General features: G+C 43.9%; 3 protein-coding genes and 1 long non-coding RNA gene across 4 annotated transcripts; 3 read left to right on the forward strand and 1 right to left on the reverse strand.

The window, feature by feature from the left end:
• The first annotated feature begins 2011 nt into the window (after positions 1–2011).
• On the forward strand, positions 2012–5013 carry LOC109425828 (ATP-binding cassette sub-family F member 1). Its single transcript, XM_019701175.3, has 2 exons — positions 2012–4192; positions 4254–5013. The coding sequence occupies exons 1-2, from the start codon at positions 2170–2172 to the stop codon at positions 4925–4927; spliced, it is 2697 nt and encodes an 898-aa protein (XP_019556720.3). The 5' UTR covers positions 2012–2169; the 3' UTR covers positions 4928–5013.
• Positions 4952–5694, reverse strand: LOC134289929 (U11/U12 small nuclear ribonucleoprotein 35 kDa protein-like). The gene has a single exon (XM_062856761.1). The coding sequence runs from the start codon at positions 5679–5681 to the stop codon at positions 5016–5018; it is 666 nt and encodes a 221-aa protein (XP_062712745.1). The 5' UTR covers positions 5682–5694; the 3' UTR covers positions 4952–5015.
• A 7304-nt stretch (positions 5695–12998) lies between these two features.
• On the forward strand, positions 12999–14129 carry LOC134292142 (uncharacterized). Its single transcript, XR_009999490.1, has 2 exons — positions 12999–13368; positions 13448–14129. It is a non-coding gene; the product is annotated as an uncharacterized LOC134292142 (long non-coding RNA).
• Positions 14130–15459: 1330 nt separating this feature from the next.
• Positions 15460–18000, forward strand: LOC134289930 (uncharacterized). Its single transcript, XM_062856762.1, has 2 exons — positions 15460–15794; positions 15857–18000. The coding sequence occupies exon 2, from the start codon at positions 16633–16635 to the stop codon at positions 17998–18000; it is 1368 nt and encodes a 455-aa protein (XP_062712746.1). The 5' UTR covers positions 15460–15794; positions 15857–16632.
• The last annotated feature ends 6520 nt before the right edge of the window (positions 18001–24520 follow it).

Genomic DNA, 24520 nt, shown 5'->3' on the forward strand with positions numbered 1-24520 from the left:
ATAATATTGTAAAAATATATAACTGTAGCGAGCGTATCACTAACATGTAGCTTATTCGACGCCAATGTTAATATTATCTAATCTTTCTAATCTTTAAGATGGCGAGGAAACTAGGACTTATTGGGCAGATAACTAGTTCGAAGCAGTCTAATAATGGTGTGCCTGAACATTGCCCAACCGCATCCATTGGCGTACCCTTCCACTAACAACACCTAGAACAACACCCATATTACCTTGACACTTAAGCCTGAGAGGTCGTAGAACTTTCTATATCTTTCTTAGATGTCTAAATAACCATCCTTTCATATTCCTCAGCAGTCGCAAGGACGAGGTCAGGACAACTCTCGACTGTTGGAGGATTGCGTCAGTCTAGAATCAAACCCACATCATAACAGATCAGAAAAGTAATGAAAATCATTCTCTTTTGGGATGGCCGTCATTCAGATTGTTTTGAATTTTGTCTGCAAAATATGCATGGGCACAGATAACAGATGTTTATCCTAAATTTTTGTAATTTGTAATTTAGCTTTATTATTAACGATAACCGTTTAGTGTATACACTTTGAATCGGGTCAAGGAAACTTATAGTAGAAAACAAAACTTAACTCAAAAACCTTAACTAAAACAAAACTTAACTCAAAAACCTGAGTAAAAATTGTAAAAACCAAATCTCGCGTTTAGTATCATACAGGCGTATCTACAATGATCGATTTCTCTTCATCGATTTACTCTTCGGATTATTCCGGGAAATACGTCCAATAGTCGGATGATCTATCGATGCATTTCGATGAAGGACGACTAGGACTAGCATCTAAAACAACAAAAAAAAAAACAAAAATGATTTGCCGGCCAAGTTATTAACCAAAGAGAAAATCGATGAAGAGAAATCGATCTTTGTAGATACGCCCGTATGATACTGAGCGCGAGAACGTATTATGTTGTCAGTTCAAAACTTAATTGGCGACATTTTTCTTTTACTTCCGCTCTCGCTTCCGCTCCTTTTGCCTTGCGTTAAACACAATGTCGGAAGTGGGGTGCTGTATAGAGTACCAGGTGTAGAATACAACGCCCCACCACCGACATTGTGTTTAACATAAGGCAAATGTGCCGGAAGTAAAAGAAAAAATGTCGCTAATCCGGGTTTGAACTGAAAACATAATACTCACTTCTTCCATCTATACAACCAATGGGGCACGTTCGGTGTAGTACTAGATTTGTAGTAATGAGCTGAATTTTAGTATGGTGAGAAGGTCAGTTCTCTATTTCTGTAATGAAATGGTGCAAAAAGCGTGGGTATTATGTTTTCTTGCCTAATTTGATGCTGATTGAGCAAAACTTTGAATAACTATGTTGTTTATATTGCAAGAAATGGAGAAAACAACAACACTGTTGCCCAAAGTTTTGCTCAAACAGCATTAAATTAGGCAAGGAATCATAATACCCACGCTTTTTGCGCCATTTCACTGCAGAAACGGAGAATTGACCTTCTCACCATACTAAAATTCAGCTCATTACTACAAATCTAGTACTTCACCGATCTGTCCTATTACTGCAGTAATTGCTATCAAATAAGGATTATTTGCGTTTGTCATTATCGTTATCTGTAAATGGCTGCTAGTTAGGTTTCATTATTAAAATGATGGTTGCAAAGGTTTACAACATTTCGTAGTATGAACGTCTGTTATCTGTGGCATGGGGCTCGGAATAGGCAAAATTCATTCAATTCATGGCGAGGGGGTTTCATTTAGTGTAGATGGGCTGGCTAGATAATGTGCACTGCACAAAATCATCAATTTGTTAAAAAAAATAAAGATCTTCTGACTTCTGATGAATTTTTATGATTTGTGATTTCTGCAACAGCCCCGGAATCGTCGCCATACGTTCATTTGATATGTTGGTGTCGATTTTTTAGTACATTAAATTCCTATCCCCAACGAACAAAAACAAATTAACTGACAGCAGTGACAGTTCTCGCTGTCATCGTTCCCTCGCCTCCCTTTCAGTTTCGCAAATTTTCTGGCATTCTTCACGTTTCTCTCTCACCTGCTGCTCGTCTTGGTGGTGCGTGTAATTATTGCACCACATTGTGTCTTTTGGCCAAGAAAATCTTCGGAATCTTGCCAAAAATCCAAGTGTTATTTGTGTTGATTTCGATCTAAATTTGTCACGATGCCACCGAAGAAGAAAGGAGGCAAAAAGAATCAGGACTGGGACGATGACGAGCCCGAGCAGCCGAAGGCAGTCGAACAGCCAAAGCCGTCCGGAAAGGGCAAAGGAAAAGCGAAAGCTGTCAACGTGGATTCCGACGAGGAGGCGGCGCCCGCCCCCAAGGGGAAGAAGTCGGCCGCTGCGGTTCCGGCGCCTGCTAAAAAGGGGGCTAAGGGTAAGAAGGGAAAGGGGAAGAACGACGACTGGAGCGATGAGGATGATAGCGGCAAGGAACTGAAGCTGGGCAAGGCGGGTGAGTCGGAGGAGGAGGAAGAGGAGGTGAAGGTGGCGAAACCGGCTCAGAAGAAAAAGCAAGCGGCTAAAGGAAAGAAGGGCGGTAAGAAAGATGACGATTGGTCAGATCGGGATGAGAAGGAGATCAAGCTGGGAGCGGCGGACTCGGATGAGGAAGATGCGATGATGAATAGCAAGGCGAGCAAGAAGAAGGGCAAGGCAGCGAAGGTGGTGAAGAAGGTGTCGAGTGAAGAGGAGGAGGAGGAGGATAGTGAGGAAGAGAGCGAGGAAGAGCCGGTGCCAGTTCCTGTGAAGAATTCCAAGGGTGCTAAGAAGGGAGGAAAGGGGAAGAAGGTGGAATCGGAAGAGGAGAGTGAGCCCGAACCAGAGCCGGAACCGGTGAAGCCTAAGCCAGAACCAGTGCCTGAGGTGAAGAAAGAAGCGAAGGAAGAGAAGAAGCAGAAAGTTCCGGAACCGGTGGTAGAACCTGAGCCTGAGCCGGAACCAGAACCAGTACCGGAAGAAGAGGTCAAGAAGGAAGATGTGGCAGAGGAACTTGCGGACAAAGTCGAGGAGATGGCCATTAGCAAAGAGAAGAAACTGACGCACAAGGAGAAGAAGAAACTAAAGCAGCAGGAAGAGTTCCAGAAGCAGATGGAAGCGATGACCCGTAAGGGAGGTCAAGGGCATTCCGATTTGGATAGTAACTTCACGATGTCTCAGGCGCAGAAAAGTGGAAACCAGAGCAAACACATGGAACATGCCGTGGACATCAAGATTGAGAACTTCACAATCTCCGCCAAGGGAAATGACCTCTTCGTGAATGCCAATCTGCTGATTGCGCAGGGTCGCCGTTATGGTTTGGTGGGTCCCAATGGCCATGGTAAGACCACGCTGCTTCGTCACATTGCTAATCGGGTGTTTGCCATTCCGCCGAGCATAGATGTGCTTCTTTGCGAGCAGGAAGTGGTTGCCGATGAAATGTCCGCCGTCGATACGGTTCTCAAGGCGGATGTCAAGCGGACGGCTTTGCTCAAGGAGTGCAAGGAACTCGAAGACAAAGTGGAAGCGGGAAAGATCGAACTGCAGGATCACCTCCAGGAAGTGTACAATGAACTGAAGGCGATCGGAGCGGATTCGGCGGAACCTCGAGCTCGGAGAATCTTGGCCGGTTTGGGTTTCTCACGTGCCATGCAGAACCGAGCCACCAAGGACTTTTCCGGAGGTTGGCGAATGCGTGTCTCCCTGGCTCGAGCTCTCTTTATTGAACCTACCCTGCTGATGCTCGATGAACCTACGAACCATCTCGATCTGAACGCCGTCATCTGGTTGGACAATTACCTGCAGACCTGGAAGAAGACCCTGCTGATCGTTTCCCACGACCAGAGCTTCTTGGACAACGTGTGCAACGAAGTGATCCATCTGGACAACAAGAAACTCTACTACTACAAGGGCAACTACTCGATGTTCAAGAAGATGCACGTGCAGAAGCGTCGCGAGATGATCAAAGAGTACGAGAAGCAAGAGAAACGAATCAAGGAGCTGAAGGCCCACGGACAGTCGAAGAAGGCAGCGGAAAAGAAACAGAAGGAGAATCTAACCCGAAAGCAGGAGAAGGGCAAGGGCAAGACGCAGAAGGTCGAAGAAGACGACGGACCGGTGGAGCTGCTGTCGAAGCCCAAGGACTACATCGTGAAGTTCAACTTCCCGGATCCGCCACCGCTGCAGCCGCCGATTCTGGGACTTCACAGTGAGTATTTTTCTTTAATGTTTAATCATTGAGTCGCTACATTTGGGTTTTTCTTTTTCAGACGTCAACTTCAACTTCCCCAATCAGAAGCCGCTGTTCATCCAGGTGGACTTCGGTATCGACATGAGCAGTCGCGTGGCCATCGTCGGTCCGAATGGAGTGGGAAAATCCACCTTCCTGAAGCTGCTGGTTGGCGATCTGGAACCGTGCACAGGTGAAGTCAAACACAACCACCGTCTCCGGATTGGTCGTTTCGATCAGCACTCGGGTGAGCACTTGACGGCGGAGGAAAGCCCGGCGGAGTATCTTCAGCGATTGTTCAACCTTCCCTATGAGAAATCCCGCAAAGCTCTAGGGACGTTCGGTCTGGCCAGTCACGCCCACACCATCAAGATGAAGGATCTGTCTGGAGGGCAGAAGGCTCGAGTCGCCCTGGCGGAACTGTGTTTGAACGCTCCGGATGTGCTGATTCTGGACGAACCTACGAACAATCTGGACATCGAGTCGATTGACGCCCTGGCGGAAGCAATCAACGAGTACAAGGGAGGAGTCATCATTGTGTCTCACGACGAGCGGCTGATCCGAGAAACCGAATGTGCCCTGTACGTCATTGAGGACCAGACGATCAACGAGGTGGACGGAGACTTTGACGATTACCGAAAGGAGGTGCTGGACAGCCTGGGAGAGGTCATCAACAACCCCAGCATATCGGCCAATGCCGCCGTGCTGCAGTAATCAAATCAGCTTCTGTTGTACTCGTTCATTATTAGCTTCTATTTTATCTTATTTTGTTTACTCCAATAAATCTTAGTTAAGCTAGAGCTCAGTCGCGTTTTTGGTACTTTTTATCTATCGTAGAATCCAACAAATCCCTCTTCCGCTTCGTTATCCGATGGAATTCGCTCTGACTCGAGTAACTCAAATCACTTACCGGTTTCTTCCAGGGTCGTTCCTTGCATCCAAACCGCAGCTGTTGACTTTTCTGCCTTCCGCCGAATCCGCCACCCAGTCGCCTCGGTTTCCAGCCCTCCAGCCTCCGTTCCCATTCTTCATCCACCAGAATCTCCTTCCCGTCCACATTCTTCCCGTGCATCTCATCGATCGCTTTCAGCGCACTTTTCCTCTCGGTAAATTCCACAAACCCATAGCCCCTCGACAGCTCCGTGACCACATCTCGCACCAATCGACATCGCACAATCACCCCAAATCGCCCGAACACCTCCCGAAGCCGTTCTTCCCCGACGGACCGCGCCAACCGACCCACAAAAACCGTACACATCGGATCGCCAACGACTTTTCCGTTCGGTTTGTAGCTGGAGTTCATCGCCCGCACAAGCGCTCGATCGTGCGGGAACTCGTCGGTACCGTCGATGGAACCCACCCGAATCGGATCGTACACATCCCGGACCAAGCGGGTCCACCGTTTCGACGAACCGGACGAAAATGACGACCGCGAAAAACTTGTGTTGCGGTCTTCCGGCCGCGCCATTACTGCCGTTTTGTTACGGTACTTTTGTTTATTTTGAGTTTTCTTTTACTTCATCTTCGCTGCAGTCAGGTTGTGTGTCGTGAACGTGCGCCGATGCACCGTTACACACACCGTTACATTTCTCGCGTTATATTTGAAAAGGGTCTATCTTCAGAACGTAAACATTAATGTCGTTTTCGTTTTTGTGGTGGTGCCGAGGGTGGTGCTACACCGGTGTAGCACTTTTGCACCGAAAGTGTTCGTTTTTGATTTTCGTGCTGCACCGGTGTAGCACTTTTTCTGCACCGCTCAAGATAGTGCAGCACTCAAAAATTCGAGAGTGTAGCGAGTGTACACCGTGTCCACCAATCAACGTTTGCAAAGTTGTAAATATTTTGGTTTTTATTCACGCACACCAATGCAACTGCACCGAAAACGTTCGTTTTTGCAGTGAAAAGTGTAGCACGAAGCGGTGTAGCACCTACACGGAAAATCCAAACTACCTAAAATTTGGGTCGATTTTACTCAAAATTGAGTATATCGAATAAACTCGTTACCCAAAATTAGGTTGTTTTCCCTCTCTGGCTCACCGATGTTGTCAAAAACAAACAGAGATGCATCTACCCAAAAGGGGTTCTTGACCCCAATAAGCCAATTTTGGGTAAATGTCGGTTTACTCAAAATTGAGTTGAATGAGGGGGGGGGGGTCTTAGGTTGAATTTACCCTCGAAAAAACCCAAGATGATTTTTTTTAAACCGCACAGATTCTGAAACTAGAGGTTCAAAGCAACGATTCTAGGGAATAGCATTTGAGGTACATTCGATTTTCATAATACTTCCCTTTGGACATAGCGTGCGACGTTAGGTTTGACGTATGGATTTGGAGAAAACTCTATTATGCTTTTGGTCGAAATACAAAGTGACCGAACGTGCGAAAATTGATTTTTAACCTACTTAGAAATGTCGCAACTCAATTTGGATTAGTGCATATTGTTGCTCTTAATTAGCTTAATGATGCGCAACAGAAAAAATAGATTCAAATTTACTTCGCAGCTGCAACTTCGCATGTGCTTCTAGCGACGACTTCGATTTGGTGGTGCGACGATAATATTGTCGCGTGTGAGAAAACTTCAGGTTTCAACCGTAATGACAATATCCACAGCCTTAAACAAGTCGCCAAATTTTCAATACAAGAATTTTGAATATTTCGAGGAATATTTTGCTGTTCAAATCAATAGTCCAATTTACTACTAAAATGCAAGGAAAAGAAAAATGCCAGAGGTGGAACGTTTTTTAATGGTTTCAATGAAAGTTTGGGTAACTGTGTTGTTGTATTATTTATTTCTGGCAACTTCAACAGCTCAGTTACTCAAACTTTTGCTCGGACAGCATCAAATTAAAAGAAATGTCTTTAAAATTTATTCTTAAGTTTAATTGGCTGTGTGTTCTTATCAGAATAAAACCCGTCGTCAAAACGGCCTATCACTGTTTTTTTTCAACCATTCATAAGCCAGTGCTCCGAATGAGCCAGTAACTTGGCCAGAAACGGTAAAATTGTGTTTTCATTGATTGGCCTTCTCGTTTAATAGGCCAACAACCGAAAATTTCCCGAACGGCTCCCGGCTCGAGCGCAGGCTGAGAGAATTTTCTCTTTCAAAAAGTGCCGAGCCTTAATTCGATGTCAACAACGGACTCACTCAGGGGCCTACCCACGCTAAGAAAATTTTAGAATCACACACAATGTGGCCTACACCGGGTGTAACATAACATGATTATCTATAATAATTATTGGGTTGTTTAGTGAATAAAATATTGCTGCTTTCTATAGTCTAATCGAAAGAGCTCATTTTTCTGAGTATAACGTGATTTTATTGGACTCCAATACCTTTGTTTTGATGGTTAAATTAACAAAACAGTTTTAATTTTCGTGGATAGAATGACAGTTCAATCGATGAAATAACAGTTCGACCCGAACAAATTTTTTTTCCATACAAACTTTAAATGCATTTTAAAAATAGTCCCCGCACTCCAAAAAATATGAAATTTTGGATTTCGTCTAATTTTTGGGTGGAGAATCCGATTATAAAATAATCCGGATACCGTCTACCCCCGTTGGTTTGAACGACACCTCATGCAAATCAACGGGGTTCATTTTCTAATTTGAACTTCTAGTAACCATGTTGGAATCGAAAAACACACTGATGGTAACCCTTTTTGCTGTTTTGTTTTGATTCTGCGTTCCGTTTCACCCCGTTCCATGAGCAGAATGACGTTTGAACCATTTTTAGTTTGATCGATGTGCAGATCAGCGGGGGTCAAATTAAAAAGTGTTCAGATTAGATGCGGTCAAACCAACGAGGGTAGACGGTACCCCTAAAGAATCCAATTTGTCATACTCTTTTGATAATTTTGATGATTTTTGAAGCATACACGGAACCGCCAAACTACCCAAAATTGAGTTCTTTTGATGCAATTCCATAGTTCGGCCCAATAAGCCAAAATTTGAGTAAATCGATTAAACTCACGCTAGGTAGATTGCATTTAACCAAAGACAAAAGCAAGACCTCATACTCTCATACATTACTTACAAATTTCAAGGCTCACGAAGTACTAGCGATCAAATATATAATACCTTCAACCAGTAAAACCTTGCGCCTTACTGCAATTTGAATTTCTAGTACTCCGTTTTTGTTGCTAGGAGTAACCAACATATTGTTTACGCAAGTACATATAAACAAGACAAAATGGTGTTGAAAACTCGTGTGATCTGATTTATCATGAATATCTTTTTCTATTTTAGGGTGCTTTTGGGCATTTGGGATGACATTGGGCAGTTTCCATTAAGCGGCCCACCCCCCCTTAAACCGGTCCGGAACCGGGATGAGCAGACATCGATGTCTTTCTTATGATATTTTTCTGTGCTGCAAACTGGCAGGCTCCAGTGCAATAGCCAAACTGGAGCCTGCCCGCCCGATAAAAAAATACAGTAGAAAAACCGAACGTTGTATTGTAACAGTACTATTTAAAACCATATTTTTACAATAGACACTACTGTAAAAATAAAAATACAAAAACAATAAAATGTAATGTAAACACCATACAGTAAATTGTAAATAAGATTTTTACAATATACTATACGGGTGGTTAAGTATCGTAACAATATAAAAAAATATTTTTTTCCATATATATTTTTTTGCAAAACCATACATTATATTGTAAATGAATTGTTATAAATACTGATACATGGATTTTAATAAACCGTACATTGTATGGTACACATATGGTTTCAAACAATAAAATGTACCGTAAATATATTGTTTTTAATTGTAGTTTCAGTACTGGTTATACATTTAATTAAATGGTTTTGGAATGGTTCTCTTTTGTTATGTTGTGTTGGTTTACATTACATAAACCATATAATGTTATATTATCTTGTCATTTTCCTCCTGTTAATGGCATCTCAGGCTTACTAGCATTATGAGATACGCTTTGGGAATTCTCCAGAGCGTTTTGTATAACCCTTCATATATTGGATCGCCCACGTCCAAGTCTGAGTCGAGGTCTGAGTAGTCTCTGATTGCATTAACAGTTGAAGCTTAGGCTCCCATGCCCCACCAGCCAGATAACCGGGTTTCGCAAACTAAGCATTATTTGTGGCAACACTTTGAGCGGCATGATGGAACTATGCCGAGCGCGCTAAGTATTATTAGACCACTAATGTAGTTGCATGAAGTGGGTGACGAGGTACATAAGTATCATTACAGCGTGCTTAACCGTTATTGCAATATTGAGGCTCCAGTTTGACTAAAGTTTGAAATACACGGAAATACATAACAACTCATGAGAAAACTGTCAAGTTCGATTCAAGTATAAGTTAGGTTAAAAAGCGAACTCGCAGACGAACCTATATTAAAAGTCATTTCAGTGTTCAGTCCAATCCATGTGTTAAAGATGGCTCTACGTCAAAGATAAAGTTTGTCAATCGCATTTGATTCGATTGTGGTCGAAGGCAAGTTCACATGAGAGAAGAGGAGAAAATTCCCCTAAATGCAAATACAGAAATAATAGTGTTGAACTCATCCACTGATTTACGGTAATCTGACCTGCATCATTCCGGATTGGCCTACATTAGTATTTCTCTCATCGCACTCTACACACCTAGCCCGCCATATCTCTTGAACCCCTGCTTGGACCTGCAGTTTTTAGGATAGGACATTTGGTTTACCATTGATTTAAACATGTTATTGATTTTCAATTGATGTTTCAACTTATTTACTTTTTTCTCTTTCCTATGAAAGCTTTCCTTTGCATCAAAAAAGTCACAAACATCAACAAAACAAAGCACGGAAAAAATGTTAAACTAAATAAATCTGGTGTTCGATTTGAATAGGTCGAATCTGCATATGAATCACAGCAAACATACGACCTATTCAAATCGAACACCAGAAATAATAAAAAAATCACGGAAAAATAATGTTTCGGAAAAGTGAATGCTTCAAACGTAACAAAAACAGTATAATATATTGCTACATAAAAATCCAATGTAAATGTATAGTATAGCGAACCATTTCATCACAATACACTTTATTGTAGCTGGTACACTGTATGGTGCAGAAATGGTTTTCACCATACACCCTATGGATAGTTTTTATCCGGGCGGGCCAAGGGTAAAGGCTTGTTTACAATTCGGAAAATTTGCCACGGGATATGCGCGCGGGATTTGGCACGGGAATCAACTCGGGAAATTTTTCCGCTGCCTATTCTCCTCATCTCTCCACAAATAATTTTGACGTTTGTTTACGAGTTTACATCGGTCCAGTCGTTTCGTTTTCTGGCGTTGGAATGATCATAGTGAAAATTCGTCGTTAAATAATTATTCAAAAGTAAGTAATTTTTATAGGCTTATAAAACATTTTTAAATGCATTTCAGGTGTGCCATCCGCTATCTGCATCTTATAGTTGTTGCTGCCCAAACCACCCAAATCCACACCTGACCTCCTGATGGAATTTCTGAGAAACTACTGGAGGAACTTCTGGAGAAATATCCGAGGAACTTCCGGAGCAATAACCGAGGAGTTCCTGGAGGATTTCCCGAGGAACTCCTACAAGAATTCCCGAGAAACTCTTGGAGGAACTGCTGTGGGAATTTCCGAGAAACTCCCGAGCAACTCCTGGAGGAATTCCCGGAGGGATTCCCGAAGAACTCGTGGAGGATTTATCGAGAACCTCCTGGAGGTATTTCCGATTCCTGCAAGATTCCTGGGTATTTGGGAATATTCGGGAATACCTCAAGATACTCCTGCAAACATTTCTGGAGCAACTTCAGCAAACATTCCTAGTGATATTGCTGGGAGAGTTTGTCTCGAACTCCTGAAAAATTTCCTGAAAGAATTCTTGAGGAAGCCGAGGAAGACCTTTCGGAGAAATTCCTATGTGAACTCCCGGAGGACCATCGAGGAAAATTCCTGAATGAACTTATGAAAGATGTCCCAGTGTATTAAAAAATCCCGGAAGAACGATTGGATGAACTGCTACAGAATACCCGAGAAACTTGTTTGATAACCCATTCAAAAAATGTCCAGATAAATTTTTTGAACAATTTCCCAGTGGGCCTGGCCATTTTAATATTTGTGTCATATCGCAGATATGCTGCAAATATTAATGTTGACAAGAAAATACCGGAAGAAATTTTGGTATTTCCAGGATGCTTTTCAATACTGGCTGTGCAAGCGCTAGAATAGAATAGAATAGAATAGATAAATTTTTTGAACAATTTCCCGAGGATCTTCTGAATGAATTCTAAAAGGAACTTCTGGAAGAAGAACTCTCGGTGGAACTTCTGAACGAATTTCCATAGCAATATTTGGAATAATTTTCGGAGAAACTTTTAGAGAATTCTTACTTCTCTTATGATACTTCTGGAAGACCTCCCGAAATAACTTTTGGAAGCATTCCAAACCGTCAATAATTCAATCCGGATGCAAGCCTTCTGAAGCACTGATTTCATGGATTTTGGTATTGGGCACAGTTTACATTTTCGATAATTTTGAAGTAAATTCTCAATAGCCTATTTTACGAAACTGTTATAGCAAGACAACATCGGTATAATGATGAAACCCACTGAGAGGGTTCTCAGAACATAGCATTAAGAGCACTGAGTGAATTATATACATGAATAAAGATGGGTTAGTTTTATGATGACTACCAACTTACACGGTTCACTTGTGCGTCACGAAAGAACGTCTTTTAACTTCTTTATACGGTTATAACAGTGTCGACGAGGTGAAATGTTGGAATTTGTGCTGTGCCTTTCACGACCGCTGGTATTTGTTACTTTTGGCGTGAATTTTTTGGTGCAAGTTCCATTTGGCGACATGCGTGCTAAATATGTGTCTGCTGTGAATTCTCAGCCGCCGATAGTTATTGTGCGTTTAGCACTAAATTGATTTCCGAAAAAACTTCATTGACTTCCGCTGCCTTTACTATGCGTTAAACGTAACGTCGGAAGTAGTGCGCTGTACAGTAAATCTGGTTTTCTATACAGCGCACTACTTCCGACGTAATGTTTAACGCATAGGAAAGGCAGCGGAAGTCAATGAAGTTTTTTCGGAAATCAATTTAGTGCTAAACGCACAATATGTAGTTTTGGAGTGAAATGTGTGTGTGTGCGTTTTTTTTTTGGTTAGTGTGCCAGTAATAGAGTTAATAAACTATAGAGGACGAATGTCGCTGGCGTCGCTGCCGAAACATCTCTTGCTGGCGGAGATAGGCCGGGCTATAAGTGTCAAAGCAAAAAAGTATGCAGTTTGACAGATAGATACCCGACATGTTTCCGAACGAGAACAAAGGGAACAGCAGCGACATTCGTCCTCTATAGTTTCTTAACTCTATTGTGCCAGTACCCAGTGCATTTCGTAAGCTTGACGTAAGTCTGACATCAGTCTTACAGTCAGTCTTACAGAGCTTGACATCAGACTGATGTAAGACTGACGGTCAGTCTGATGTCAAGAATCGTTTGACACCACCGTTTGCGTCAAGCTGTCGGGCTTCGAACATGCGAGCTGGAGTTCGACGAATCAGACTGACGTAAGTCTGATGTCAAGCTAGAACGTCGAGCCCTGTCAAGCTCGTTTTTACGGAGTTTCTTCTTCTTTTTTATTGATTTTGTGATTTCAGCACCAACATTTCAAAAGCACGTAACCGTTTTTTCTGTAAACAAGAGTGTGCTTACTCTTGTTTACAACAACGGTTACGAGCTTTTAAAATGTTGGTGCTCCATGATTAAAAATGCAAAAAAACCAAGGGTTTGGAAACTCTGACACCCTTGATTGTGTCGTAAGGTGTTGGTCGGGTGTTTTTGGGTGTTTTTGGGTGCTTGAGTAGATCGATGACGTTTTTGACAAATCATGTGATAGACGTCAATTTTTTTTCAAATTACTGGCAACACTTTCTAGATTCTCGTTATTTGTTATTTGTGTTATTTGTTTTGATTCGGAATGTGGAGTAAAAGTTTTGGCAGGAGTTTCGGGTAAAGCTAGTTTCTACCTTAGACGTTTCTACGATAATTTCGGCCGACCGACCTAGTTTTTGCGCTGAATTCGCAATTGGGAGTTCCTGTGCATCGAATATCGGAATAGTGACAACAGGTGCCCTTCGAAAGGGCTAAAGATTTCGCTTCTATCTACGCCTTCTACTCGTCGGGCGGATGGTACGTATTGAGTGACCATAACCTGAAGCTAATGTTTGCGTAAATTTCACTGCTTTATTTTACTCCGTTCCGTTACTAGATGACCTGCGCTGTTGATTAATGATAAAGAACGCCATATCCTTCGTCACGCAATTATTGTTTTTTGCTCACGGTACCGGAGTTTCAAGAGGAGAACAACCTTCAGCCACATCCGAACCCTCCGGCCACCGAAACCGTCGAAGCTGCATCCGACGTTTGACGCTAGTTTAAATTGGAGCCTGAACGGTTTCCCGGTGACCTAAGCACGCGGCGATGAAGAGCGAAGAGTTTTTTTTTTGAGGCAAAAACTACTGGCAGGAACGGGTAGAGGAATTTGCTACGGTACGAGCAGTTTTGTGAGCATGAGAAATGCGTATCAGGCTTGGTATTGTCGTCGCGGTTGAAACCCGAAGTTTCCCCACACCCGACAATCGAATTATCTCAAAACCCATACGTGAAACCTAACGTCGGACGTAGTGCGCTGGACAGCGGACCTGGCCCTCTATCCAGCGCACTGTGCCCGACGTACGTCCGACACACGGTTTAGGAGAAAAATCGATTTTCGCGTGTCAAAAATTCCGATTTTCAACTGCACGAACAATAGTATGACGATTTAAAGATAAGGCTTTGCAAATGTAGCCTGAAGAATCATGCAGCGGTTAATTCCGGTGGACAAAATAAATAAAATAAGCAGCAATTGTAATGCTACAATGTATTATCATTGCTGCTTATCTCATTCTCTACATTATGGTCAAGGATAATTCGGCCGAATACCCCCCACTGGACCACAGCAACGGCAGAAATCGGACTAAGGACTGTTCAATTTATAAAACGGACAACTTGCTTGTACGATATATTTTTTATTTTTCAATAAAATCATTATCAGTTTTTTGCATAACTTTCTATAGCTATTCTCAAATGTAGAAAAAAAATATAACATTTAGCAAAATGTTCTACACACTTAGAATAAATTACAGTATTCGGTGAAAAAAATCACCGAAACTGGTCTGTAAACAAGCAAACTACAGTATTACTGCGAAATCGATGAAATTGCAGGAGAAAATCGGTGAAATCTAAGAAATCACCGAAGAACCTGTGAAATCAGAGAAATTTACAGGATCCCTGTGAATATTTTACCGAACAGATCGGTGATGGGACTATTTTACCGTACTACTGTAAAATGCGTTTGACAGCCACGCCGGCAGCTTCGAGCATCAGTTCAATTACAATTTGCGCATCATCTCCAAGCAAGACTCTCTTGTCCAGTGGCAGCAAATGTGGTTCCTGATCAGAAGGCCATGTATTCAATCCCATCATCGACGTTTTTTATGAAAATATTGTGTTTTTGTGCTCGCATAAAATCGCCGTAAATTTGTAAAATTTACCGTACGTTCAGCGATATTGAGAATTCATTTGTAAACAAACATACCGAACGTTCTGCGATTTTTACGGTAAATTTGTAAAAAGTACCGAACGTTCCGGTAATTTTGACAGATGCATTTTCCTGAGATTCGCAGTACGTTCGGTGGTTTGAAAAATCACCGAACTTTTTACCGTACGTTCAGCTGTTGAGATTACGGTAAAATTTTACCGTAATCCAGGGGGGGCGACACTGGCTAAGTCATGATTCTTTCCATTGGTTTTATCTGGTTGTTTTAGCTTAGTGTAGCTTTCTTTGGCTTCTGCAACTTACAGAGACTTATCCCTCGATATGAAAAATTTCAAGGGTTGCGTCGTGGTTGTGGAACTTTTCAGAGGATATTTTGTGAAAAAAAGCTTTTATCCTTTTGAAGTCTACCATAGCATTTCAAAAAGGGTCAAATCATTAAATCATATTTTCAACTTTCATCTCTAATGGTTTCAATAAAACAAATATATTTCACATTGATTGTATGATTGAATAGTACAACATCGTGATAAATATATTTTATTTGACAAGTGCAACAATAATCAACACATCATATGTCGTTAAATGTGCGAAAATAGAAAACATAAAAATATTAATAATTGTTGGTTATTTTCGTATAGGTACTTTTCAAAACTTACACGCGACATAGTGATTTTAGTAAACATATCCCGCGCGTTTCACCCGTTTCACATCTTGCAGTTCGGTGGCGTGTGATCTATCATGGACAAATTCATCATTATCTTATTTATTTATGTAAATATTCAGTCCGAAACAAGATGGCGGTTGTACTAGTCGGTCGGGTCTAATTCGGCGTAGTGGAAAATTGGAATATTTCTGAAGAAATTCGCGGTATTTTCGGCAGTAAAGGGCGAATAAAGTTGCAGAAGGGTGCCGGGACGGCAGAAGTAGTGAATATCTGTTCGAAAAGGCGTGGATTGACGGTGTAGGAACAAAATCTTCGGTGAACGGTGAAGCACGCGGTTCGGCCACGCTGAAAAAGGTGACAAAAGAAGCGGAGAAGAAGAAGAAGGAAGGCAGAGACCTTACGGCCGGATAAAAAAGTGAAGAGAAGGAAGTGAAGTGACGAAGAAGACGAAAACGGAAACAAGAAAAACAGTGAGAAAAGGAGAAGAAGGACAGGGCCTTGCGGCCACGGAAAACAGTGCATAGAGGAAAACAGGAAGATAAGCCGAAAAAGTGACAAAAGAAGCGGGGAAGAAGAAGAAGGAAGGCAGAGACCTTACGGCCGGATAAAAAAGTGAAGAGAAGGAAGTGAAGTGACGAAGAAGACGAAAACGGAAACAAGAAAAACAGTGTGAAAAGGAGAAGAAGGGCAGGGCCTTATGGCCACTTGGAAAAAGTGAAAAGAAAAACCACGAAGAAAAAACAAGGAAGAAAAAGGAAGTGTAGAGGGAAATAATAGTTTGCAAAAGAGAAGAAAACTGTGAGAAAAAGAAGGAGGGAAGGCAGGGCCCACGGCCGCTTGGAAAAGTGGAAAAAGGGAATAAGAAGAAAGGAAGTGCACGGAAGAAAATAATAGGCGCAAAGTTATAGGAGCAAATACACGGAGATCAAAAAAGGAAAGCGGAAATACGATACGGGCTGGCGGCTTCGGTCTTAGGAGTGATCTCAGCGCCAAGAGCACGTACCAGAAGGAAGTCGACGTCGACCCTGGACTAGGGGATCCCAAGCAACCTGGCAATTGAATGACGACAAGACATCAGCACCACATATCTCGAACTACTGTAAGTACGTAGAACATAAGAAATAGCGAATACAGCAAAAGCCGATAGGAGGGGGTTTTGAAACAGCTAGCAGCCTCCCGCACCGTAAGGACGATGGCCTCGACTGGACCCCAACGCATAGCTCAAAGCAGGAAGACAGCGGCCGGAAGGGTCACCACCAGGCAGCAATCGGGGAAATCGGGCAGCACAGCGGCCAGCGTCGCTTCACAAAATTCAACCGGGAATGGAGGTCCCAACACGGAACCCAACCAAACAGCAACGGTGGTTTTAGAGATGATTGACACGGAGAAGAATCACCCTAACCACCCAACTCTCGTGGGAAAATTCCTGAGAGAGCGAGGCTACCTAGATTGCACAGAGATAACCAAGCTGGGCAAATTCCGCTTCAAGGTAGACACCAAATCTGAAGCAGGACTAAGGCGTCTAAACTTGGCAGAGATAAACCTGAGGCCGTACGAACCTAAAAATAGGAACCACACCATCGCTTTTGTTCGGGGGGTACCGGAAAGCTTTGCAGAAGAGGAGATGCTGGACAACTCGGAAGCGGAGTACCAAGTAATCCAGGTCCAGCGTATCAAGCGCCGAGACAGAAATGGTGGCCTCCAGGATACGACGAACATCAAGGTCACGGTAGAAGGAACCCAAGTGCCAAAATGGCTCAAGATCTACGGATGCAACTTCAGACCGGAGCTCTACATCTTCCCGATTCGCCAATGCCAAAACTGCTGGAGGTTTGGTCATGGAGCGAAGTTTTGCACTGCGAGGGCAAGATGCGGTACCTGCGGCGGGAATCATCCCACCAGAGAGTGCAATACAGATGCAAAATGTCCAAATTGCCGAAGCCAACACAGCGCAAACGACCCAGGATGCCCAGAAAGGAAGCGACACGTGAAGATCCGAGAAAAAATGAGGGAGAAGCAAATCAGCTACGCTCAGGCCGAGACCCAATACCCAAAGCTGCAGAACCGCTTCAACCTCCTCGAGGAGCTGGAAGAAGAGGAAGGAGTCGGATTTCCAACACTCCAAGAATACTCGCATCGCAAAGGGCCAACGGGTGGGCGAGGCCCCCAGAAAGGACAGGCGGTCTCTAATCCTCGTGGGAGTAGCCGCGAAAGAACGGAACACTCCGAAAACGCAATGGAAGTCCCGCCACAACACATCGAACGGCGAACAACATGCCCAAACTGCCGGGACAATCCACTCAAAGCCACCGAGTTTGAACGGTTTATTTCGTGGCTAAGGAAGGAATTCCTCGCGGAGAAAAGGTCTAGGCGTTGGATTGAGGACCTCCAGGTTCTACAGCAAAAGATAGCTCGGAAGGCGCAACACGCGAAGTCCGAACTAGAAAGAGATCAGTTGCTGGTGGAGATCGGACAGGACATACAGGCCATCATCGAAGGACAACCAACACCCGAGAAAGATATCCCCAGATCCAACACAGGTAGTCACAGTGGAGTGTAAAACGCTAAAAATATTACAGCACAACGTTCAGAGCATTCGGCCTGTCGAGACCCGGGAAGAGCTCAGCCATTTCCTCACAGAAAATTCAGTACACGTCGCGGTGCTGCAGGAAATTTGGCTTAAAAAGGGAGAGCCATTCAGGCTTGCGCACTATAGACTCGAATCGTTTAGGCGGAATCAGGGATACGGAGGGGTCGGCGTCTTAGTGCACGAGACACTAGACTATGAGACACTGGAGTTCGAAGACATCCTACCGATTGAAGCAGTAGGGGTTAAACTAACAAAAGGCTTCTATCCACTCAGCGTGATCTCAATCTATGTTCCACCCGGACACACCTTCGAAACCATCAGAAATAAGCTGACCAAGCTGTTTGAGATGCTGGAACTTATGCAAGGAGAAATCCTCATCGGTGGGGATTTCAACTCCCATCATCGAAGCTGGGACCCACAGGCGACGGCCTGTCCCAAAGGAATCCTTCTCAACAGCATCTTGGAATCTTCAAAATTCGTGTTGCTAAATGACGGCTCAACTACCTGCCTGTCCACCTGTGACAGATCCAGTTCGGCGATCGACCTCTCCATGGCAACAGCTGGGGTCGCATCCAAGGTCTCGTGGGAAGTAGTGCCTCAAGAATTCGGCAGCAATCACCTCTCGATAGTAATCGAAATCGGTAGCGATATTCCGGTGGTGCCCGGAAAAATCAAACGGGTCAACAAATCTAAAGCAGCTGCATTGATCAACCAGCTCAAGCCCCAGTATATATACGACCCAGAGGAAATGCAAGCAATATTCGAAGACAGCATCGAAAAAGCCAGTTTCGTAGTCCAAAACAAAAAAGGGAACTATCTAAAGCGGTGGTGGACCGATGACATCAACGAGGCATATAAGTTCAAGCGGGAAGTACTCCGGAACTATAATCGAAGTAAGACGCAGACGAATCTCATAAAACTTCAAAAAGCACGAGCCATTCTCAAGAGGTTGATACGAAGAGCGAAACGAGCTTATTGCCAGGACATGACCGAAGCGGTGGACGAGACGACACCCCCTAGGCAGCTCTGGAACATTGTTAAGGGACTGGATACCGCACTTACCCAACCAGTAACCAGGAAACCGGAAACTACCTTGGAAGACGCAGAGAGGTTCCTTGCATACTACTATGATGGCAAACTGAAGGAAGTTCGAGGACCCGCATCTGATACACCCACCGATTGGAACGGATACGAAATGGCGCTACAGACAGAGGAAATCCTGGACGCCCTGTCCAAAAGGAAAAAACACTCAGCTCCAGGAGAGGACGGCATGTCCTATGACATCCTAAAAAATCTCAGGATGGACATGCAGCTGAAGGTATGCGAGATGCTCAACGACGTTTTCGTCTCAGAAGTCATTCCGGATAGGTGGAGGTATACCCTAATCAAACCAATCCCGAAAAACAAAGGCAACCCGCTAGATCCTGCATCCAGTCGTCCAATCGCTCTCATGAATGTCAACATCAAACTAATAAACTCTGTGGTAAATAGCAGATTAAAAGAGATAGCGGAGATAGGCAAGTTGCACCCCACTCGGTCTTTCGGTTTTCGGAAGAACTGTTCAGCACAAAGCTGCGTGAATTATGTCGTCAATGCAGTAAAGGACAATCAGCGAGCAGGGAAACATTCCATAATCGTTTTTCTGGACTTGTCCCAGGCATTTGACTGCGTTAACCTCCAATCCCTCCTCAACATTCTCCAGTCGCTAAACATCCCCAATAAGCTAATCTCGTGGATACATACATACCTAAGCGACAGACGCCTAGTCCTCAAAACGAACGAAGGGGATGCCTTCAAAGTGGTCAGCGAAGGCCTTCCCCAGGGGTGCCCCTTATCACCAATCCTCTTCAACTTTTATACGTGTGGCCTACACAAGATTGAACAAGAAGGATGCGAACTGGTTCAATTTGCCGACGACTTCGCGGCGCTTGCTACCGGAAACAGTCCAGAAGAAGCAGCAGACAACGCTAACAACTTCCTCAACCTGCTCCAGGTTGGTCTACAGAAACTCGAATTAAAAGTCAACACATCCAAATGCGCAGCAGTGGCATTCACGAGGAAGGACATCGGGGGAATCAGAATCAAGATAGGTCAGGAAACGGTAGCCCTGAACAATACCCATCGATACCTGGGATACACGATGGACAGGTCGCTCACGCACAGGAAACACATCGAAGAGATCCGCGACAAGGCTGGAGGGAAACTAAAAATAATCAAAATGCTCGGAAAGCGCACCAGCAACGCCAACCCGAACACATTGATCAAAGTCGGTAACGCCATCATCCGGAGTCGCCTGGAGTACGGAGCCCAAATTTATGGAACTGCAGCTCAAACACACTTAAAGAAGCTGCAAACAGTCCATAATGCATACCTTCGCAGCGCTATGCGTTACCTCAAATCTACACCGATCCACGTCATACAAGCAGAAACAGGACAAATGCCACTTGATGTCAGACGAGAGCAGCTAACCCTCAAGGAAATCCTCAAAAGTACGTTCCACGCGAACCAGCTGCAAAAATTCACCGAAGCGGCGATCAACAAAAGTGAGGGAAACGGTACGTACTGGACAGAAATTTCAGTGAAGTATAACCACGTCGTCTGCCAGATGCACCCAAAGGACAGCAGGATGGCATACTTGAACAGGAGGCAATACTCGGACTACACACTGGAAAGGAACGTCAGGGAAAACATCTTGGACGTCCAAGACAAAAAGGAAAACCTTAGTCACCAAATCTGGCAGGCGAAATTCTTGGAGATGAAGAACAAACAATACCAGGACCACCATCATCTGTACACGGATGCATCTAGGACTTCGAACGGAACGGCTATTGCGGTCTACAATCATACTTCACAAGAACTAATCTCCAAGAAAATAAACCCCAACTACACGATCACCAACGCTGAGCTGCTAGCAATCCTCTCGGCCATTGACATAATAAAGGAAAGGCGATACCAAAAGGCAGTCATCTTTACCGACTCAAAGGGAGCCTGCCAAATCATCAGGAATAGAACCAAGGTGCACGATAACTTCCTGGCGTGGGAAATTGTTAAAAACATCAAGGATGGTGGGATCAAATTGCAGTGGATTCCCAGCCACCAAGGAATACCGGGTAATGAAAGGGCGGATGAGGCAGCAGTACGAGCCACCGATGGATCCCAAACGGCATTCAACACGTTGACGCTGTCCGACACAATCCTCCTAGCCAAGTCCGAAATCTGGGAAGACTGGATTGAACTATATAAAAAGACTTCCGAAGAAAAGGGCAGATGGCACTTCGGCTTCATGGAAACCCCCGGGGAAAAAATCTGGTGCCATGATTTAAATCTCAACACAGAAGAAAGAATTATAATAGGACGGATCAGGACAGGGCACACAACCACCAAGGAACGCAAACATCAGTGGGGTTGGGAACCTAATGATAGGTGCGACTACTGCGAGGAGAAAGAAGACATACAGCACCTACTTTATTATTGTCCCAGATTCAACATGGAAAGATCGGAGTTCCCAGTGTTGGAGTACTGTAAACCACTCGAAACAATGCTGAAAGAAAATAACGAGATGGATCTTAAAGAAATCGTTGGATTTATTAAGGAAACCAGATTAAAACTATAACCCATGAACCACACCACACAACATCAACAGAACTACAACAACTAAGACAACACCGGGGGCGAGATGGACCGTTATCGGTCTTAGCCGTGTCTGACAACAGACCCCACAAAGAAAAAAAAAAAAAAAATATTCAGTCGAGTGGAAACTAAAGTTTAAAATTCAGCGCATTCAGAAGCACTACACCTTTTTGCTGAATCTGGAGGAAGAGCTGCTAAAGGTCATGGCGCCGGGCAAGAAACTGTCGGATGTTTGCAACGTCGGCATGAGCTACGCCAAGGAGGAGCCCAAGGAACTATCCGGGCTGGAGAACAAGAAAGCACCGGAGAAGGAATCTAAGTTCTACGCTCTGTTCTTTGGAGACACGGCATTTTCCTCCAGGAACGACGAAGGAGATGTTGGGTCGCAGTGGCAAACGTTCAACGGTTCTGGAGAGCAAACTCCGTAACGAGCTAACACAGGTGTAAGTTTCTCTGTAATTTCATTGCCATTTGACTCCGTCTCATCTGATCATTACTTTTCAGAAATTACCGTTCTACGAACACCAAGGGACCCGGTGAGATCGCTGTCCCATCCACTAATTTAAAACACCGCCTTTCGGTTGATCAAGAAAGTGCAGAAACAATTCAAGTCGCGTGAAGCCGATGAACGTCAGAAGGAAGTTTTATTTAAGCAGGATACGTTGGCCTCTCACAACAAGAATAACCCGAGGCTCAAGGATATATCCGGCCGAACATTGTGAGCAAACGTTTGGCCGGTTCGGTTCGTTGGTGGCCCATTCCAACGGCCTTTGCTACACGTCCATCCGAGGCGACAAGGTGGATATTCCGTACAACATCAAGAGCTTGTTCTTCTAACCGTGCGACGAACTTCGACATGGTGTGGCTAGACGTTCTGGGTTCCGGAATCGAACGGCGGAGGTAAACCCAACGACGATACCGAGGACTCTCAGCCGAGGACAAAGAGGATGACGCGTACGAACCGAATTGAATTTGAACGAACCGAGGATGAATTTGATTCGGTGAACTACTCGGAAGCGTCCGACGAGGACGGTAGTGGCAGTGCTGCTACGATGGTTTGTTGGCGTGAGGTCAAACTGCCGTTGTCATTTGTCGATTTTGGGTCGCATGAAGATTGGCAAGGATTGGTCCGATCTGGAGCGAGGAGGATCACTCCGCAACAAGTATGATTACGTGGACGGCCGGAAATCATCAAAGAAGCACCATCATAGGTGAGTAATATATGATGTCAATTGCTCTATGCTGGATTCTCTTCGCGCTAACACTACGCTAATTTATTGAAAGCATGCCGTTTTTATATAAGATCGATGTATGCTGAAAACATCCTCGGTCAAGAAGAATCGACCGGTTAGACACAGGTGAATTGCTTCTATCACATTAATTTATTTGTTGTTTTCGTCTTTAATTTGGCAACCTCTGAATAGATTTTATCCTAGTCAACTTCTTCAGGAACTCATTTACTGTTGCACCTGAATGTCCAATCCAAATCAAAGATCCGAAATCGAACCTTCTATCCCTCTAATCAAGTTCGTTCAAGATCCTTTAACCCTTTGGAGACAGCATTTTCACCTCGCTAGTCTAGAACACGTTTGTGATGGTCGATTTTCCCGGCTGGGCACATATGAACCATCCGTCCCCAAAGGGTTAAATTATTTTTAACTAGCTGTCGAGGCAAATGTCATAGCTCTGGCCAGAAACAAGTAAAGCAGATTCCCCTCCATTTACATGATAAGTTTGTATAAATAAATTGAAATACTACTAGGAGGGACAGCAGAAGCTGGGGCGTGCAATTGTTGTTCCGTCATTTTTACATGTTAGACTAGATTTAAAATTTTATGAGTAATAATGTTAATCTGGTAGTTACAGAACTATTTTTCTAGTCAAGGAACAAACCGTTTTTAAATCCATTTCAGCTGTTCCTGCCAACCATCGCAGATAGTACCGGGGACTAAACCAGCTGCTAAACATCCGTCATAAGGCAATCCATGAGACAGATGCGATCAGCTGATTTTCTTTGTTTACCATGTATTTTTGACATTGGTCGATCGGGGTGACAGTTGAACACAAAGGAATTTGTTAAGCACTGAGAACACTCGACGAAAATTTGGTAAGCTGCACGTACACTGTGTTTACAATTTCAGCTGTCACCCCCACCGCGATATGTCGTCATGGATTGCCTTATACCTACATTGAAATCGTTACATGTATGTCAATTATGTTTAAACAATTTAATGATCAAAAAAAAAACGATCAATTCTGACTATACATGTCAATGGTTGCTCCTCCGTGATTGATCTGAACTGGTACCAGTTGCACTGAGATCCAACTGAATAAGGGGCTGGGACATTCCACTTATTCTCAAAGTGCAATTTTAGCAGCTCATGCATATTTGATCAATAACGGCGCCGGCCAAGTCCTTATAGTCAGCTGGGAAGGGAAAGGAATGTTAGAGTGTACTGGTTGTTGCTACTAGAGACCGAGAGCACTCTGCGTCCTCACAACCCGCACGGACTGGGGTATTTGTTAGACGAAAAGGATGGGAGATCTGGGAGTCACCGTTGGGTCGGTGATGCGATCCATGGATAGGGTTATTTATAGTGTTCGTGATAGATTGTGTGGTGAATAAGGTGAATAAGGTCAAGCGGCACAGCACGCTTTGGTTGCATAACTTATAGGCGTTATATATACACTGTGCTGTGAGTGGAACTTGGAAGGAAGGGAAACGACTTTTTTCAATTCGTTTCTGGTTCTAGCGATGGCTATGAACATATGAATAAACATGAGTTGTATATGTAGAGAAGAGAGAGCGAGAGAAAGTGGATAGAAAGATACAAAGTAGGATGAAAAGGACGGGCCAGGG

This window comes from Aedes albopictus, chromosome 3, assembly GCF_035046485.1.
Source record: "Aedes albopictus strain Foshan chromosome 3, AalbF5, whole genome shotgun sequence".
NCBI classification, from domain to species: domain Eukaryota; kingdom Metazoa; phylum Arthropoda; class Insecta; order Diptera; family Culicidae; genus Aedes; species Aedes albopictus.

What these genes read in the sequence shown, in the direction of transcription:
- LOC134289929 (XM_062856761.1), bottom strand. Translation starts at nt 5,681, where the DNA reads ATGGCGCGGCCGGAAGACCGCAACACAAGTTTTTCGCGGTCGTCATTT.
- LOC109425828 (XM_019701175.3), top strand. Translation starts at nt 2,170, where the DNA reads ATGCCACCGAAGAAGAAAGGAGGCAAAAAGAATCAGGACTGGGACGAT. An exon ending in GCCGATTCTGGGACTTCACA is followed by an intron (nt 4,193 to 4,253) that starts GTGAGTATTTTT and finishes TTTCTTTTTCAG; the next exon opens with ACGTCAACTTCAACTTCCCC.
- LOC134289930 (XM_062856762.1), top strand. Translation starts at nt 16,633, where the DNA reads ATGGCCTCGACTGGACCCCAACGCATAGCTCAAAGCAGGAAGACAGCG.